Source organism: Malus sylvestris, chromosome 15 (assembly GCF_916048215.2).
Source record: "Malus sylvestris chromosome 15, drMalSylv7.2, whole genome shotgun sequence".
Classification (NCBI taxonomy): Eukaryota; Viridiplantae; Streptophyta; class Magnoliopsida; order Rosales; family Rosaceae; genus Malus; species Malus sylvestris.
In genome coordinates, this window is record NC_062274.1 from 51894261 (window position 1) to 51913412 (window position 19152).

Genomic DNA, 19152 nt, shown 5'->3' on the forward strand with positions numbered 1-19152 from the left:
AAGGAACATAGTGAACTTATGTTTGTGAAAAACCACCGGGCCCTTGTGGATCGAGTCTGGTGTTCAAGTTTTGTGCCGCATTGTTCATAAACGTTATGAGATTTCAGAACACTTCGTTTTTAGATTTCCAACTAAAAATCATCATTGTTATTATACCATGCTAAGAGATTAATGGTTATCTGTAAACCAACAACCACCAACAACCTCCTCCGATGACCTCCTGCCTCCTGCCTCCTGCCTCCTGCCTCCTGCCGGTCGACTCCTAAAGCATCATACCCCTAGTCATCCAAAAACAACTGGAATACTAAAAGTCCTTCAGCGGACTTGGAACTTCAAACCTCAAAGAAAAGAAACATTGTTTATCAAACTGGTGTTAATTGGTCCTAAAAAAGAAAGGGCAGCCAGCCACGTGTCAACGACGAACCAAACTGGTGATTGAGGGAGCAGCTGACCTAGCAGTGGTCGCAAGCATCCCTCTTTTCTTACGCACCATGTCACACGGCAGCTGTATGTGCACTAAACAAGTCACCATGCACTCCTTTCTCGATATAAAAATAAAGGCAAGAAGTCATAATGATTACTTCAGAGTAATTCTCTTTAATAAACCATCTAAGCAAAAGGTAATCAAACAAGAAATTGTTTAGTTGTTCAATACATAGGATTACCAAACGATCTCTGATTCGATCCACTTGTTCTTTTCAACGTGCACGGTGAACATCGTTAATCACAACTGGAACGGAGATAAGGAGATGCAACTGGAAATGCAGCGAAGTATTGTTCATTTCGTAAAGCACAAAGCACCCTACTGAAGCTACTCTACATGTTAGCTACTACAAGTCCAACTTTCAAAAGAAAAAGCGTGGCAACGACCATGTTAGCTACTCTACATGAATACATACACAACCCAAACACAACTGGAAAATATATACCTTAACTTTCCGCAGCTCATTTGATTAAAGATACGCGGTACTTTCTGCGGTCAACTGGCCAACAAAATCCAGAAGAACCTGCTCTGTGCTCAACGAACTATTGGCTCTCCATCAGCAGGACCCTGATTGAGTTCTGGTACTGGTGGAACTGCAAGGAAAGGAACAATTGTTTCAGTGTGGAGGTAAAATGAAATCCAGTAATCCTATAGCCAGCCTAGCACGGAAAGGAACCAATGTTTCGGTGGCAAGGGAGGGTACCTCTTTCATAATCTCCTCACATCTACAAGCTAATTCTATCTGATCAGCTGCTCCAGATTCTTTTATTGATGCTGTCTTTGAAGTGATAGAATCCACCTACCGATTTCAAAGCTAAAATATCAATTTGTACATCAGATTGAATGAGAGCGGCTCGTTACTTATAATCTAAGACACAGAAAGTACCTCTTCCACCGCAGCTTCAACAGCCTTTTGCCTTGCTTCTAGATCACGCCTCCTAGATTCCACCTCCAGCTCCACATTATTCAAATCTTTAGAAGCATCCTCAAACTTTAAATCTCTTTCCCTTTCTAGCTGCTTTTTTAATTCATTCAACTGTTCCACTGGAGAAAAAGAAACAGAGTTCTAAACTTTGTAGAACAACTATCAATTTATCCCAACATTTAGCACTATCTACATTTTTCTTCTTTCGATCATAAGCCCTATCGGTATGTTAGGAAAGAGGCTCAATATAGTTTTGCGAATGTTATAAAGAATCGAGATTTCTAAACTTCAATTAAGCAATTTACATTAGAATTCATACTAATATCCGTCAGCTAAAACCCTTTCTTCCATATGGCCCCTCAGAAGCAGAAACTACCTTTTCCCTCCCGTTCAACCAGTTTGGCCTGAAGAGACTTGCTTACAACTCCATCGTCACTTAGTTTGGCCTTTACAGCTTTAAAGTCTCTGTCGACTGATTTAGCAGAATTAACCTAGCATATAAACAATTGCACGTTATGAAAGAATGCGTTTAAAGCAACGCCACTTGCACTGCATGAATAAGAATGTCGACAGTGAAAATCCTTTATCACAAAGATCATTAAAGGATACAAAATTATGGTATGCATACCTGTTCTTGTATAGCCTGCATTTGGGCCAAGTGTTTTGACAGTTTCTTAGAGACCTGACCAATAAAACTTTACAATGTTATATTATACTAAAGTACACATTAGTAATTACTAAATTTAAAAAAAAAATTAAACATATAATTTTCAGTTTTTGTTTAAGCTTCCATCAACTTACTAAATGTTTAAATTGCATCTTCTAGATCATCTATTTTCGGTAAAACGTATCAGGACATATTGCATCACATATAGATCAAGACTGGTGTGCCAGATAGCAACGGCATACTATTTGATAATATATTACCTTTGTATAAACCTCATCAACAGCGGTCTTCTCCTCCAAGGACTGCTTCGCTGACCTTTCAGCATTTTTCGCCTCCTCACGAACTGATTTCTTCTCTTCTAAAGCCCTCTTTAAGCCCAATAAAAACACAAATCATTTCTTTTAGTTGCAAAACGAGCAAAACTCTGGTGAGCAATCAATGAAAGAAAACTAGAGAAATACTGACCACAATCGACAAAATAATAAGCTTACTTTTATGTAGTAAGGTACAGAAACAAGTAATTTTAAACCCTCATTAGGAAAACGCATAAGATGAAATCGAATATCATAGGTAAACAGGCAACACAACAAATACTTGAGAAAAATTTCAAGTTAGAACGCTAAGGGAAAGGAGAACAGGGGTATAATATGAGGGAGTCGAATGGGTAGAATGATTTATTTATTAGAGGTTTTGTAGAATGGTAGTTGAATGACAACCAATTCGTGCAGGTACTCTAAATATTCTGAATACAACAATTCCTCCAGAATGATTCCGAGGCGAACCAGGAAATTTTAGTATGAAGAGTGGCCCAACTTCTTGTAAGCCCTCGCAAGCTTTATCTTGGAGAAAAAGTTCCTCTATGTTGTACTACTTGCCAATATTCTTGCAATGGAATAAGCAAAAGCAGCAATTATTACTAATAATCTTATCTCAAATTCTTGCATCGTGGTCAGTAACAAGTTAAGGTTGTCATATGGATCTCCAAAGCATGACCATATAAAATCTACAAATTGCTTAACTACAGCAAATAAAACTAGAAAAACTCACGAGCCTTTTACACCTAGAGTGGGGATGCAATCAACAGGAATGTAGTAGTACTATTTGGTGAACTGTCATTCAGTAAATAAAACTCGAAGAAAAGATACCTGCAATTTATCTGGTGACTGAACAATTTTTGAGCGCAAATTTGCATTTTCTTGAACACTTTGTACCAAAGAAAACTCTGCACTCGAAACCTGTAGTAAAAGAATAAGCCAGAAGAATAATTACATAAATACATAATTAAAAACATCTGGATGAAGAGTTGATAATTACATAAATTTATACTTAAAAAACATCTGGATGAAGAGTTGATCACAATCAATCAAAATTTAACACAGCATCAATTGAAAAGAAAAAGAATTTTATTAAATGAAGAAACATATACAAACAAGAATAATCTCTGACCTTGTTGAAGACTTGATACTATGTTTAACAGAAGATATGAAAATAAGGACTGGGAGTAATTGTACTTTAAAAGGAAGTTTTAAAACATTTCAGTTGTATTGCCTTTTCAATCCTAACACTTCGGAAAGATTGATCTATGTTGGCCCATCTACTCTCCCTCCTACATACATAAGGTTAGAGTTTTGGGGAGCAACCACATACACACACACACCAACACACAATGGAAACGGTTGCAGTTAGAATAGACAAGTAGCATGCCCAACTTTAGTCAAGCAAAGGGCCCAATCAAGAATAAGAAATCCAGGCTAACAAATACCACAATGAAAGTAGATGTGTTCGATCATTAAACTACATTTGGTGGATGTCACAAAGACTAAGGAGGACCCGAGCAATTTTATTCTAATCTCACACTTTATAATTCTTTTAATGCCTGTTTGTGAATCTTCATAACGAAATAACTAACGTTCCTAAATTTGTTCCTCATCAAATTCTTAACAATTCAACACTACCAATTACTTAATCTGCAGCAATAACAAAAGCTTTCCTACCAGAGTTTACAATTTATTTGTGTATTTTTATGCTATTTAGAGTATATATCAGTTAGCCAAGCAGTCAATAATCTAACCTTTTCCTCTATTTCTCCAATCTTCTCCTTCAACTTCTGACGAGAAGTTCTCAGTGACTTTTGCTGATTGTTAAGGCCTGAAACAGTTTGGTGCAGTTCTTTAACTTTTGCATCTACCTCTTGAACAAGGGGCAACTCCTTTTCTCTTGCTTCATTGTAGTCTGCAATCTCTGCAGTCAACTACAACACAAACATCTAGTGAATTGATGCATCTTCAACATTGAACCTTTTAGTTTATTAAAGGAACCTTTTTTATATTAAAGTTACCTGGGAAATCTTGTCCTCCCACCCTTTGCGTTGCTCATCTATGTCAGTTAATTGATCCACGACTTGGGTAAGGATATTCATTTTTGTCTCTCTGATATGTAACATAAACAACTATCATGTGTGAGAAGCAATTATGATAGAACTATTTAAACCATAACAATTGAGCTCTTCATATGTGAAACATTTTCTCTTTTCCATTAAGCTCAAAATGGGAAGAACTATTGTCCTTCAGGAGAATTTTGATTTGTGATTCCTTATGAATATATCTGACCCAAAAGAAAATTCCATCTCTCACTATCTCTCTCTCTCTCTCTCCCCAAAACAACACTCTATGACCATTGTTCATTGAGAGAATGACAAGAAGAACAATCATTTCACATACATTGAGGAATACTTATCACAGAGATTTTTTATTTTTTTATTTTTTGTGATCGATTACGGTAGTTTTAGTTTACCATTAACTGCGAAAAAGTAACATCATGTGTTAAGAACATACGGTCCCACAAATTATAACAAGTTTGTCAAGATCCACAAATTAGATCATCCAACCATGCATCAGTTACATTCAAATCACAATTGGAGAGCCCAAACAAGAATTTATCTGTGTAATATAAGTAGTCATCACACACAAGTACTACGAAAAGTAAAATCTTTGAAACGAATAACTAACTACACAATATCTTACCTGTGAAGAGAGAAATTGAGAAGTGCACTGACAAAATATTCAGTCCGATCCGTCTCAGGTTTTATCATATCTTTTAGAGTAAATCTCTTAGGACAATCCACTAAAGCCACCACTTCCTTGATTCTGTTGTATAGCTTCATGGTCCGGACCGAGTCCGTGTGAAAATCCGGGTTCTCGAGCTGCTCCAAGGCCGAAAACTCAACCTGCCCATAATCTTCCCTGCATAAATCAGAAACCCCACGAAGATTTGAAGCTCGGACTCTCTCTTCTCTAGTACCAAACATAAAATATTGAAAAACCAAGGCGCCGTTTGATATCCATTTCGTTTTTTCAGTTACCAAACGAGTTTACAATTTTCAAACAAATGAAAACGAAATGGTTATCAAACGGCGCCTAAACATTGATCCTTGTTCATTTTTCGAATGTCAATCGAATGGAGCATCTGGGTCCAAGCCCATCTCTGTAACCACCGAAAACGCAAAACCCCATATACCCAATTGAAATTAAAAGCACGCAAATTAGGGACTTGAATTTCTAGTGAAGTGGACAAATTAGCGGGAAATTTAGGGTTTAAGGAGAGAGAAGTACTCGTGGAAGAAGTCGAGGGAGATGAGGATGCGGGTGTAGAGGTCGGCGACGAAATCAGGATTGGGGTTGACGAGATCGCGGTCGGAAATAACGACGATGTGAGAGTCGGCGAGGATTGTGACGATGTCGGAGCGAGTAAGCTTCGGGTACTCAAACTTCGACATTTCTTTCTTTCCCCAAATCTTTCAGAAACTTGGTAGTTGGTACTGCCGAGTGGCCGAGGAGGGAAAGGCTCAAGAGATATAAAAGGGCAAATGGAACTGAATATTTTCCCGCTCCTTCCGATAATTGAAAAATCTTGTTATTTCGTTGATTTGATAATCATTTTGTTTTCTAAAAATGAAAAAATTTAAAACAAAAATTAAGGAAAAATGATTATCCATCCGTCCTTAAAATTTAAACTTTTATGAGTCAAATGTAAATTTCAAGTTACAAATGAAAGGAATATGACAAAGAGTCGTATTTTTCAGAGTTCGGATGAAATTTTAGTTAATAGGTCTAGAAGTTGGTCTTGAGGCTCGAATTCAATCCTCATAGAAGGCCAAATCAAATGTAACAGGTTCATTGATTGACTTCAAATTTTTGAATGAGAAATGGGACTAAAAGAGAATGAAGACGAAAGCTAAAAATTTTAATTGATTTAAAGAGATTTCATGTTTCATGCTTTGTTAAAGAGATTTCATGTTTTGTTTATTGAACATGCCCAACTTGCTCACAAGTTTGGCAAAATAGCCTATTCGACACTGCTTTTGTTAAAACATTTGCAAGCTGATCTTCCAACTTAACTCTTGCTATCTCCATAATCTTTTTCGATGTGATGACAATCTCTTGTGGAGGAGGAGTCATGGATTAAAAGAGACTTGTCATACGTCATGTAGTCAGTAGCACCAAAATTAATAATCCAACATGAGTCACAATCTCCTTACGCAACTGGGTTTAGGGTTTAGAGTTTAGGCTTTTCTCAAATTTCCTGAAGCATCTTGATCATCAGAGAGGGATATTTGATCAACAAGAGACAAGATTGCTCCTCTCCCATAATTACAGCGGATTGATGCGATAGACAAATACTTGGCTCTTTCAATGTAAAGGAGTCATTCGTCCTTTTACATATGTTTGCATATGCTTATCTTTTTGCGATTTTAACTAATCATTTTGCTAATGTGTCACACTATAATTTGCAGTTATGTAGAAATAGTGTAAGGTGCCAAGTGATATACACAATAAATAGAGAAAGACAAGGAATCTTGGCATGCATGCTTCCCTCTATAAAGAAACTTGCATATGTAAACTCTTGGAACGTCAATAATACTATGTCATGCGTAAGCGTCTTTCCACAAGATTATAAGATAGTACGACTCTTAAAGAGTGTCATACTGTTGGGCGACCGATCGTGTGGTTCCTCGCGATCATAATACACATCAAAGAGCTAGAGATTCAAGTTTGTTGTTTCAAAGCAGAAGATAGCCCTCACATTCCCTGCATCTCCCAACAACAATTATCGGAATTTAATTTTGCACGCCATTTTTCACCACCCGCACAGCCTTAATTTGTTTATAACCATTGAATTGAACAAATACGAGAACCAGGAGCCAAAAACTGTGCAAAAATTACTCCCCTTTTCGGATTTGAACAACATGAATTAACCATTCCCATATCCCAACTGCAAAGTAGTGCATTCTCTCATTAGACTTCAAACAAAAGTAACCTTATTAGTATGACTGCCAACAAACAAAAGCACCAACTTCACCGTTGGCAATTTGATTCTGCAATCAATAACATACCGACAACGCTGCGTTACACATGAACGACATACGATGGGTAAACATCATCTTCACTAATTCTATGATGGGAAAGGGGAAATTTCAAACCTATAGAAACCCCACACCGAAGAACCGTAAAACTCAAACAAATAATAATGCACACGAACGCTCAAAGCAGACAGGAGAATGGAAGAAAAAAATTCGGGGAAAACGGATGCCACAAGAAAATAGGGAATAGAAGTAAAAGCATATCTCCAGCCTTGAAAAATGGAGGTGGTACTAGGAGGAGGATCACCTGTAAGAATGAACAAAAACACGTATAGAAGGTTAAAGCAATTTGCAAAATAGGGTTCATAGCGTCTTAGGGCACTTGCTACTTTTCTTACCGTAGGGGCATACCTTATAGAACAACGTCCTCCTCCAGGACTTCAGCTATCCCGGCTATAATACACGGGAACAACATAACGCGGTCTTTGAATTGAAAAAGAATCTCAGCAAAAAAGGCAAGTAGAAAATATTGGTGAAGAATCACAATTCATGGGCTCAATTGAACAGCTTCTTGGAGCAAATGCAACGAGAAGGCAAGCCACTGGCTCAACCGAATCAGCTTTTCGGGACAAATGCAGCTAGGGCATTTGCATAAGCAGGGGAGAGGTTACTCAAAAGGGGCTGCATTTGATGGCCATAGAGGGAAATCAGGTGAGAAAAAGCTCTTCCGATTTGTGCTTTTACTTCAGGAGTTTCAACCGGAGACGCCACAACTTGAGCAAATACATTAATCAATTCAGGGACTAGAGAAAGGATCTGCTTGGAACATAGAATGAGTGCGTAAGAAACTTATGGTCACCTCCATTAAAAAACAGGAAAAGAAACAAGAAAAACAGAAAAGACCAAAAAAGTGCAACTTCTAGGACTACGCAATAGACATGGAGCTTCCATAGAGGGATCCCTCATCGTGTGTATGATATATGTACACATATATTATAAATGTGTGTGTGTACTGTGTATAAAATATATATCTTATCATTTTAATCTACACAAGTTTCAGACTGAAATCATGGAGCAGTGAACTAACCTGAGCATTCGATGAGAAAACAAGAGTACAGACGCAACTATACACCGCCATGGACTCTTCACGATCTTCTTTTAGTGGAAGAGCCTTCAAGAAAACAGGAAGTACCTGCAAATTTATTAAGGAGATATATACTTAAAGCTCAGCAAAAGAATAACAAAATGATGGAAGAATGATAACAGTAAGCCTGATAATGTCATCAGGACACTTACCTGATTCAATGGGATAGATTCAGGGTGCACCATTATCATCCTTGCCACTGCACCAGCTGCGTTATCCCTGACAGCATCATCTGGCTCAGATTCCCCAAATAGTGGGTAAAGTCCACGCAATATATCACCATAGTATCTGGAAAATGATTAAAGGACACACTAGCGGAAGGCACATTCTAGGTTTCAACGCCAAACTAATTTCTACAAACAACATAACTTTAAAGATAATATTCGTCACAAATCCTGTAATACCTGAACTCAGAACACCAATCAGAGGATAAAGAAAATTCCAAAGAAAAAATAAGGAACAAGGAAAAGACATTAAAAAGTCTTAACGTAAAAAAAGGATACTTCAACGTCCCCTCGCCCCCATTTTTGCAGAACTCTCCAACACAAAAAGCAGCATTCCTTCTATTGGTGGCGTCTGATGATGCTAGTTCTTTGATTACCAAGGGCATCACCCTCTGAAACCAGACACAAATATCAGAAACTAGCTTAATGTATCCTAGAACTTAATGTACATTCTTAATTTTCTTTTAAAAGAACAATGTATAAGAAATTTGATAAAATTTACATCGACATATCCAGCAATTGGAGCACCCATGTCTTGAGCAACTTCAGCAAGGCAGGCAACAACCATTGTCCGATCTTGCAATGGCCGTGAAGCTCTCTGAACACACCAATAGTTAAATTAGGAAAATACCTATTCTAGCAAAATGCTAGCAAGGTCTCGGAACTAAATTTGATAAAATATTTTTGCAACCCACCGCAAATTTCATTAAAGGTTCAAATAGCGTAGCAAAAATAGGTGCAAAATGAGGACCCATTGACTTCGCAAAAGCAGGAAGAAGGTCAGAAACTGCGTCCATAAGTTCTTCATCATGTACAACATCATCGTCATCAATTTCATCATCGGATTCTGTCTGCTGACAAGCTGATTCCTCCCGAAGCAGTACCAGAGTAGCATCAACAACCCTTGGTACATCTGATATTGGATGACATCATTTTATCAGCCTTTAGAAGTTACTTCAACAAATAGGATAACACCCAACTACAAATCATACTTACAAGGCTCAACAACCATATATCCATAATCTTTGATGATATCAGCAAGGCTCATACAAGCTTGAGCAACAACTTCCTTGTCATCATCTTCAGTCATAGTCTTGATATAAGTATTCATCACAGTATCTGCAGATTTTGAAGAGTTTGATTATAATGTAACAGAAAAACCAGGATGAGGACAGGTACAAATATCTTCTGTTTCCAGGTCTTTATCTTACCGAGGATTTCCTTAGCCCTTGCTTGTCCTTCCTGCAAAACAAGAACACAAAAACATTTAGTACCATACTTTGATACCTAATAATTTCAAATGAAATCTCAACTATAAACCAAGGTGGCACCAAAAAGGAGGGTCCAAGAAGCCATTACAGTACACAGATGAATATGCAACAAACAAGTTTGCAAAACCAAATAACAGTGATCATGACGCACTTGCATGTACAGATCAATACTAAATATGTAAATGAAACAGGTGCCATGATTCAACATGGAAGAATTCAGTAGTTACAGAGAGTGAGAGTGAGAGTGAGAGAGAGAGAGAGAGAGAGAGAGAGATGATGACCACTAACATTATGATTCTGGTAAACTGCCTGTGCTGCTGTTAAAATATCTGTATTTGAAATCAACCAAACATGAGTTGTTAATGAACAAGTGATATTAATATCATACAATTTACAGAAAAACAAGACAGTGCTCAATAAAAATTAACCAGCTCATCCACATTTCCAGTATCCTTTAAGATAAGTAACCTTTGACAGATAGCATGCAGATACAGACAAAAAGTTTGAACTCACGTTTCAGTGAAATGATTGCTTGTAGCCGAACATCTTCATGGAAATACCCTGAGTGTCGTACCAGGATCTTAAATGATTCCTCCAAATAGCTTAAAAGAAGTCAAAGATCCCAAAATCATATCTTATCGATTAACATTGTATATCCATAAACTTAGAATGCTAACCTAAAGATCAAATAAAATTAGATGTTGGATACACTGCATATGAGGCCTTCGTATGTAGTGCAAATAAGCCAAGAGCTTGAGTCGCAGCTGCTTTTTCATCTAAAACTCCTGTTCTTACGCTGATATTTCGTACTCTTGGCTCATCATGAGCTTCATCATCAGATGAAACTCCACCAAATCCATTAATGTTTTCATCATCAGACTCATCGATGTCCACTGCAGCTCCATCATCAAGATTGCAGGAAGAAAAAGCCAGGGGTACGACATGAGGAAGATACTGTTTTCCAAAGAGGGAAAAATAACTCGTGAAAACGGGCATCAAGTGAATAATTATACTAAGCATAACCCAACTAAAGCCTTTCATACCTGTATAAAGCCATCATCCAAAATTTCTGCCAAATTGCTGAAGAATCCATGAATATACTCCCGAAGTTCACTGAATTCCAATCCAAAACCCTGTGATAACACTAGATGTGTTAACTAACATCATTGAGACAAAATAATCATAGTCAAAGGAATGAGGAAATATAAATTACAGAAATTGCAGCTTCTATATAAGGGGGTAAAATTGGTTCCATCCTAGTTCTCCCCACACACATTGCAACTATTCCAACTAATTCAGTGGCTCTTGCTCGTGAACGAAGATCCTCATCATTACTAAGCACCAAGAAATTTTTCATCAACTCCAAAACCCTTTCAGCATAGGGAACGAATGCCTGTTCTGCAGCAGATGCAACTGAACCAATTGCTGACTGCATTATGATGCAAATCAATAAATTTAAAATAATTCATTGAATATCTAGATAATGTTTAAAAGAATTTACTTCAAACACTTTAGCCCAAAGAAGACCACCATACCATGCACGTCTCCTGCAAATTACGAGGGCTATTATGGAGGGCCCCCAGTAGTTTTCCCATCAACGGATCAAGGAATGGAAGAATTTCCTCACCCATGTTGTCACAAAATGCTGCCAAAGCATAATATGACTTCTCCTGCACATAGAGATTGTTTTAATCATATCAAATACAGAAGAATAAACTACACCAATCTTCTAATCTCCTTCTACTAAACATACCTTCACTTCGTCAGATGCATCCTCGAGGGCATTCAAAATGCAAGGAAGCACACTTTGGTAGTGGGAAACAATTTCAGGTTGCAAATGCTCCGCAAACTGACCCAAAGCAAATGATGCAGCCCCCCTAACCACTTCCTCAGGATCTCTCAGAGCGCCTAAAACAATAAGAAGAACTGGATCCAACTTATCTTTTATCATCTCCAAACAACCCTCTGAAATGACACCTAAAGCGGTAACAGATGCTTCCCGATATTTTGGATTTGCATTTTGACTGCTTAAAGAAGAAAACTCAAAGACAGGGTGGAAAACATGCTTTGGTATGTTCAAAGCCATAGTATCAATAACTTCTGCAGCAGCCCGATCTGGAGCAAGATCATCATCCTTATCTTCATCATTTGATTCAGCGAGCAATGGGCACATAACTTGCAGAATAGGGATGACCAGCTTATGCTTTTTGAGGGAATTGGATTTATACTTTGCTAGCCATGAAACTATCTGAACTGCCTGAGAAGCAACAAAAACGAAAGAAACAAAGATGAGGAAAATTAACAGACAGAGAGCCTTTGTTTACCAATGAGAATCAACTTTTTTTTTGCCACTTCACCTTTCCATTTTTCCCTCATTTAAAAAAAAAAAAAAAAAAAAAAAAAAAAATGAAAAGTGCAAAACCCATAGCAGCTCCACTTTCCGTTGGTGTCTGTAATGGCTGCGCTGCCAGAAAATCGCCTCTCTCTCTCTCTCTACAACTATCAAATCCGATCAGTAGGAAGCTGACGACCTTTCCAGCCCCCAGATTGCAGGTCAAAACCTGAGGCTGCAACAACCCAAAATCGCAACACAACGCTAGAGATCCCCACATACAACTGAGAGAGCTGATGGGGCTAAGCACCCAAGCAACAGAGAGAGCACATCATCCAGTACACCGGATCTACATGAGATAGTTAGGATCATATCTGAGGGGCAGAGTTGCCAGCCTTTGATCCCACAGTTTGCATAGAGACGAGAAAGAGAGGAAAGAGAGAAATAGCAAGCAGGTGCAAGAGGGAATCCTTGGTGGGAGCTACTATGGTTTTCAGCTGTCTCAGGTTTTCTTTTTCATATCTTGAGGGCCAAAATGAAAAGGAAAGTGACAAAAAAATTTGGTCTCAAATGGAAATTGTTAGGTCCAGTCCCAAACTTATCAGCCTAACCACAGATTGAGAGCATAGAGAAAAGACGAGAAAACTGACCCTGTTTACTAACCTGATGACGTGTATTAGATTCTAAACTTTGACTTGAGCAAACTTCAAGAGAGAATTGCACAATGGATTTAACAGATTCCCCAAGAAGAGGTGCGGGAGATTCAATCAACTCATCAAAAATTTCAAAAGCAATAATAGCAACATCCTCCTCGCCGGCTGCAAGGCATTGTCTTGAAACATTTAAGATGCTGGGTATGAATTCTCGAAACTTCACCTGGATTGGTATGAATACAATAAATGCCAATAAAAACGAACTAATTAGTTACACTGCGAGAAATTTGGGAGAAAATGCAAATAACACAAAAAACAAAATGCCTGTTTGGCATGCTTGACATGAGATGTGGAAAGCATCAGATTACTTGGAATAAAATGCCGAAGGAATACGATTGTCACGTTTGGTCAGTCAGACTTGGGATCTTATGTTGGTATATTTAAGAATGTTGATTAAAGCATGGTCACTATTTGATCTTCAAATGAATCCTAAAATTATAACCGACTATCACCTGTGGTTTTGATGAGAGAGTAATTTTCTCTTGTGAAAATTTTATATAAGGATTCAAAGAGGAAAGTTAATCCTCTGTTCCCAGTGAGTTAAATAATAAATTACATCACAGCCTCACTAAAAATTACGTTCTGAAATGCTATTTTTCATCAACCATACAGCGCATAGCCAGCCAAGATCAGATTCCATGAAATTCAAGCATCAGGTATACTTAAAGAAAGATGTAACAGCCAATGAATATATGATCAAGTTCAATAGAATAAAAAATCAAAGGAAAAATTACCAGAGGTCTGTCAAATACAAAACAATACAGTGTAATCTAAGACAAATGAATCTATGAGCTAAACCAAAATTTATCTCACCAAAACCAGTCAAGAGCACGTTCCATCATACCAACAGAAGACTGAATTTATTTGTATATTTTTCTAAACCAAGAAAGAGAAACTCTTGTTGTTAAGGTGATGGAACCTTATAAATAATAGGTGATGGATCCTTATAAATAATTCAATAGTTGCTTTAGTTTATATTTCAAAAGCCTTATCTGTTTGGTGATTTTTGTGTTTAAATTTTTTTAATTGAATTGTTTAAAAAAAATGCATTGTGCTATCAAACATGCTGAGTAGTAAACACATAGTAATTCACGGGAACTTTAAATCTTCAACATCATTTTAGGTTATCCAACTTACCCAAGTATAAAGGACAAACAGAAACAGATAATCAATATTGAAGAACATATTGCTCATAAAAGAATTTATTTGTGATATAAAGAGACAGCATGAATACAAACTCACCACTTCAACCCCATCATGAGTGAATTCCAGAAAAGACCCTACAGCCCTGGCATAACAATTTCAACAATTCAAATGAGAAAACACAAGCTAATCACTTATTAGAAAAAGAAGCATAAATATATCAAATTCATGAATATACTAAGCATTACTTGAGTGCAGCAACTCTGACGCGGTTGCTTGTCTCATCCTGCAGGCATTTCAACAGAAGAGCTTGCAAATCTGCGAAATGTGGCCGAAAAGTATTCCCTATTGTTTCAGTCAAAGAGCTGAACAGGATCAAAGCCACCTTATTTCAACAAAGCAAAACCAACCGTATAAATCAGTATATTGAATCTGACCTACATACCAGCATAAACAAGAGTGTGCATTCACAGTTGAATGATGGATTACAAAAGTGGATAAGATGTCAGCAAAGTAAAAACAAAGCCAAAAATAAAATAAAAATCAGTGAAACAACAAATGAAATACCCCTAAAAAGCAGCTATGAAAAATCCATAGCAGGTTTCCAATCAAGCAAAATAGCTGAAAAAAAAAGTCTTTAAAATCCTGAAGATCATAAACAAACTTTCTCCAATAACTCCTCTCTGCTGATTCCCACAAAATCCTCAAAAAATAATCCTATTTCTTTCCATCCATATTTACCCATAACACAGCCAAAAAATACAACCCCATAAAGTCCTGGTTTTCTACCACTTTCCTCGTATTTTTATTTTATGCTTCTCTCATATAAAAGCAACACAATCTCTGGAAATAACCCATCTCCTCTCAAAGCTTCAGAACCACCAGATAATGTAAAAAGACATGATCAACAGATTCTAGACAATGCTTGCAAAGGATGCACCTTTGAGGGCGTTAGTTTAGTGGGTCTCCTTTCCGGAAGCATTTTGCGCATTTTAACCTTCCCCGGAGCCCCTAATCAGGTAAAGACTTTCACACTGGGGAACTTTAGACTTCCCAATCAAACCATGTGGCTGAAAAACCATATATGTATCATATTTAACTATTTAACCAAAGGACAGTAATAGGATTTGATGGAAAAGCTTCCCAATGATTCCAGACTCAGCTCTTGAAGAATATAACCATATCTGTTTTATTCTTAACAGCAAAGCCAATAATTCTCGTACCTCCACATCACACAAATTCCTTTGATAGCTCAATTCATAGACCATCCATTTCCACTCAATATAAGTTAATCAAGTTCACCTGATTAAGTCATTTAATGGTTTAGAACAGTGGTATAGCTGCAAAAGTGAAGGTTTTCTGTTGTTTGTTGCCCAAAGAATAAACAGAAACTTGTGATATCTTCCAAACATATGCTCATCAATTCTTCTCCACCCTTTTTTGCATTTCTCTTTCACATTACAAAAATGGGTCACATTGCCACACCTGTTTGGAGTGGTGTGCAATTGACCAAGAAATAGTTACCTATTGATGGCTTGGATTACTTGGGATTTAAGATAATAAGAAGGAAACTACTGTATGGAGATGCTTAATTTGGGCGGCAGTCAAAATTATTTTTTCCGACAAACTCAAAGATTTTATTAAGAGACAACAATAACGATACATAGCAGACAATATGTCCAATAAAAAAGTGCAGAACCCCTTAACATATGAGCTGTTAAACAGCATATAAAAAGGTCCAACAAAAACAATACAGCACTATCCCAATCAGCTGCCTTCTAATCCGCAGTAATAGGGAAGAATGATACATCCCAAAAGAAATTGCAGCCCACAATGATACCCAATTGCAACCATTATGCTCAAGCCTTCCACTTCCCCACTAGAATCTCCAATAATCCTATTATTTAGTCCTATACGAAATACCCCAAACTAGCCAAGAAACCACCTTCAAAAGATTCTTGTTATGTTCCCATACTCCGAAAACTATAATGCATAAGGTTTCTCAACAAGCATAATCACACAACTCATGAATCACCCCGGCTACATTAGCTTCCATACACAATTTATGCCACAACTTTGGACATTGTAGGGCAATGAAGGGAATAAGCGGTCAAACTTTCAGCTTCCATTTTGCAAATAATGCACCAAAGGTTTAGGCTTACCAACCATTACGCCTCCTCATGTGAGTAATGTCACAAGTGTTCATGAACTTTCAGGATTACAATTATATAGAGCGCAATGAAGTTAACATGGGGAAAGATATAGAGAGTGCAACAAGAAAAAGAAAAGGGCCTTTTTCAGAACACAACGGATATTACCTCTCTATGTTCTTCCTGTGCACTCTGACTACATTGAAACAGAAAGGGCAACAAATCCGGCCATTCTCCAGCCGGGACCGCATATTTTGCCACGACGCTAACCACATTGGCACTGGCTCTCCTCACCGGCGGACTGCATAAACACCACGAAGATCAATAAGCAAACCATTTTGAACGCAAAGCAAATAAATGACACTGACACACAAGCTCAAGCAATTAAGCATCACCAGAAATCGAAAACAAAGCAATCGACATAAATTCAGACCTGTGCTCCATTGTGATGCTCTCAATGAGGGACTGCTTAACGAGGTGTTTGCTCTGAGGAGAGAGCTTGGCCCAGTGTCCAGTGATCTTCTTCCTCAGAAGCACGGCGGCCAATTGCCGCACGTTCGGCGTCTTGGCGGTGCGGAGGTGCTGTACGAGCGCAGGAACCACCTGAGGGTCCTTGGCCAACCGCTTTATCTGGTCCTCCGCCTGCCGCCGGGCGTCGTTGTCCGGCATCAGGAATTGTATCAGCAAAAGCTCCAGTGACTGCGACATGTCGTCTGCTCTAGTCTCTCTCAGTCTCTCTCAGTCTCTCCGTATATACCTAGGGTTTCTGGTATCGTTCGTGCGACGCCGTTTCGGGTGGGCCAAGTTTCCAGCGAGGGGAAATGGAGGTTTAGTGCGAGGGTTTTTTATTAGGTTTTTGGAGAGGGAGTCTCTGCTGCTGCTGCCGCCGCTTTGCTTCGGAGTGAAGGCTTTATATACGTTGTGGGGACGCTCTGGACAGACAAGTGGCTCGTAATTTCGTAACATCGGATATACGCCTGTCGCCCCTGGACCCATGCCTTGTGCAATACTTGGCAACTACTCCTCACCTCAAAATACTCCAACGAACATAACTTCGTAATTATAATCTGAATCGTTTATATTATAAATTATGATGTAAAAATATTTTCTTTAGAAAAATTAATTAAAACAAAGATTGTTTGGTCGATTAACTATAACATACAGATGAACAATTTGTAATACTTTTATCTGTTATTATCATTTTTTTTATACAGTTCAATGACTAACGATTATATATTTTATAATTATTTGCAGAGATTATTATGAATACAAAACCCTATGAATTGACAACTAAGTATTTTGAGGGAGACTTCTTTGAAACCTTGAGAAGCCATTCGAAACAAAAAGTTTTATTTACAACATTCATTCACCTACTTGAACTCAACCTTCAGAAATTTATAGGTGTCTTATTTTACTTCTTAGCACCAAGTTCGTTAATAAATCTATTAAAATGGTTTGCATGGCGCAAATGTAACGCGTTGTTGTTAAGATGTGCGTCACATGTGCACATAAAATTTGTTAGATTCTTATTTTTCTTATTTTAAAAAGAAATTTTGAATTCAAAACACCAGACTGTTATTAATTTTTTATAGCCAAATTGTACTTATTGTCACACATCTCAGCAACAATGGGTCCTAGTTTTGACGTATATATAGTTTTGACAAATTTGTTAATGGGTTTGGACACAATGGAGCAAAGTGAAAAACGAGTTGAGTTTTATTTTTCATATTTGGAAAAGATAATTTTGAATTCAAAATACCCAACTATTTACTTTTCAGCCAAATTGTACTTATTGCGACACATATCAACAACATTGGGTCTTAGTTTTGCAACATAAATGGTTTTGACGGATTTAGACAGTATGGATCAACCTGAGAAACGAGTTAGTTTCAGGTGGTTGAGTAGCAAAATTTGATTTTAGGAGATTAAGTGAGACTCGAGTTCAATCTCAAGAGGACTCAGGTTCAATCAGAAGAGGCTTAGATGTAAGTACTAAACTGTGTGAGGTTTTTCCAGCCCTATGAGTTGTCCTATGACTCATTTACTAATATGTAATCAGAATAAGAAGAATTGAATTGAAGAGGAGTTTGAATATGGTGGAATCAGATTCCTGTTAGAACTGTTTACTAAAATTTTAAGGAATCGGAATAGGAATAGTAATAAACCATATAAGCTATTTACTAATTAACTGTAATAGCCCGTATTAAAAAAAAATTATATATTATATATATGTGTGTGGGTAATTATTTTTACATAATGATATTATTAGATTTGTTTTATACAAGAATCTACTTTCGATATGTAAAATAGTCTAAGCGTAAAATCCTTTGAGTAAATTGTAGCAATGGTCCATCAACTAAAAATTCATTACCATTGGTCCTCAACTCATCAAAATGTGTAGCTATGGTTCTTTTCGTCAACTTCATTAAAATTTTGTCAAAATAAATTATGTTGGAAGGACCATTGCTATAATTGGGGTCCCTCAACTCATCAAAACATGTAGCTATAGTCACTTTCGTCAACTTCGTCAAAATTTTGTCAAAATGAGTTATGTTAGAGGGACCAATGCTACAATTGGGTTAAAGTTGAGGGATCATTGCTTCAATTGAGTTAAAGTTGAGGGATCATTTCTCCAATTGGATTAAAGTTAAGGGAAAAATGGTAATGAATTTTTAGTTGAAGGACCATAGCTGCACGTTTTGATGAGCTGAGGGACCATTGCTCCAATTGAGTGAAAGTT

At 37.4% G+C, this 19152-nt stretch overlaps 2 protein-coding genes across 3 annotated transcripts; both read right to left on the reverse strand.

Annotated features, from left to right (window-relative positions):
- Window positions 1–577: 577 nt before the first annotated feature.
- LOC126604473 (kinetochore protein NUF2 homolog) lies at window positions 578–5938 on the reverse strand. The gene is made up of 11 exons (XM_050271741.1): window positions 5688–5938; window positions 5100–5318; window positions 4415–4505; window positions 4148–4327; window positions 3222–3311; window positions 2337–2444; window positions 2038–2091; window positions 1786–1900; window positions 1371–1528; window positions 1188–1283; window positions 578–1077 (listed from the first exon to the last, which is right to left on the reverse strand). The coding sequence occupies exons 1-11, from the start codon at window positions 5849–5851 to the stop codon at window positions 1027–1029; spliced, it is 1326 nt and encodes a 441-aa protein (XP_050127698.1). The 5' UTR covers window positions 5852–5938; the 3' UTR covers window positions 578–1026.
- Window positions 5939–6917: 979 nt separating this feature from the next.
- LOC126604472 (uncharacterized) lies at window positions 6918–17345 on the reverse strand. 2 transcript variants are annotated; one of them, XM_050271739.1, is made up of 21 exons: window positions 16846–17343; window positions 16581–16713; window positions 14511–14647; window positions 14362–14407; window positions 13070–13282; window positions 11828–12331; window positions 11610–11744; window positions 11288–11503; window positions 11118–11207; window positions 10784–11028; window positions 10588–10676; window positions 10363–10403; window positions 10015–10045; window positions 9800–9922; window positions 9499–9716; window positions 9306–9401; window positions 9083–9195; window positions 8732–8867; window positions 8523–8627; window positions 7847–8251; window positions 7371–7742 (listed from the first exon to the last, which is right to left on the reverse strand). In XM_050271739.1, the coding sequence occupies exons 1-20, from the start codon at window positions 17118–17120 to the stop codon at window positions 8051–8053; spliced, it is 3147 nt and encodes a 1048-aa protein (XP_050127696.1). In that variant the 5' UTR covers window positions 17121–17343; the 3' UTR covers window positions 7371–7742; window positions 7847–8050. The 2 variants fall into 2 exon arrangements, with proteins under 2 accessions (XP_050127697.1, XP_050127696.1); XM_050271740.1 differs by lacking the exons at window positions 7371–7742; window positions 7847–8251 and adding an exon at window positions 6918–7347 and having other exon boundaries at window positions 16846–17345.
- Between the last annotated feature and the right edge of the window lie 1807 nt (window positions 17346–19152).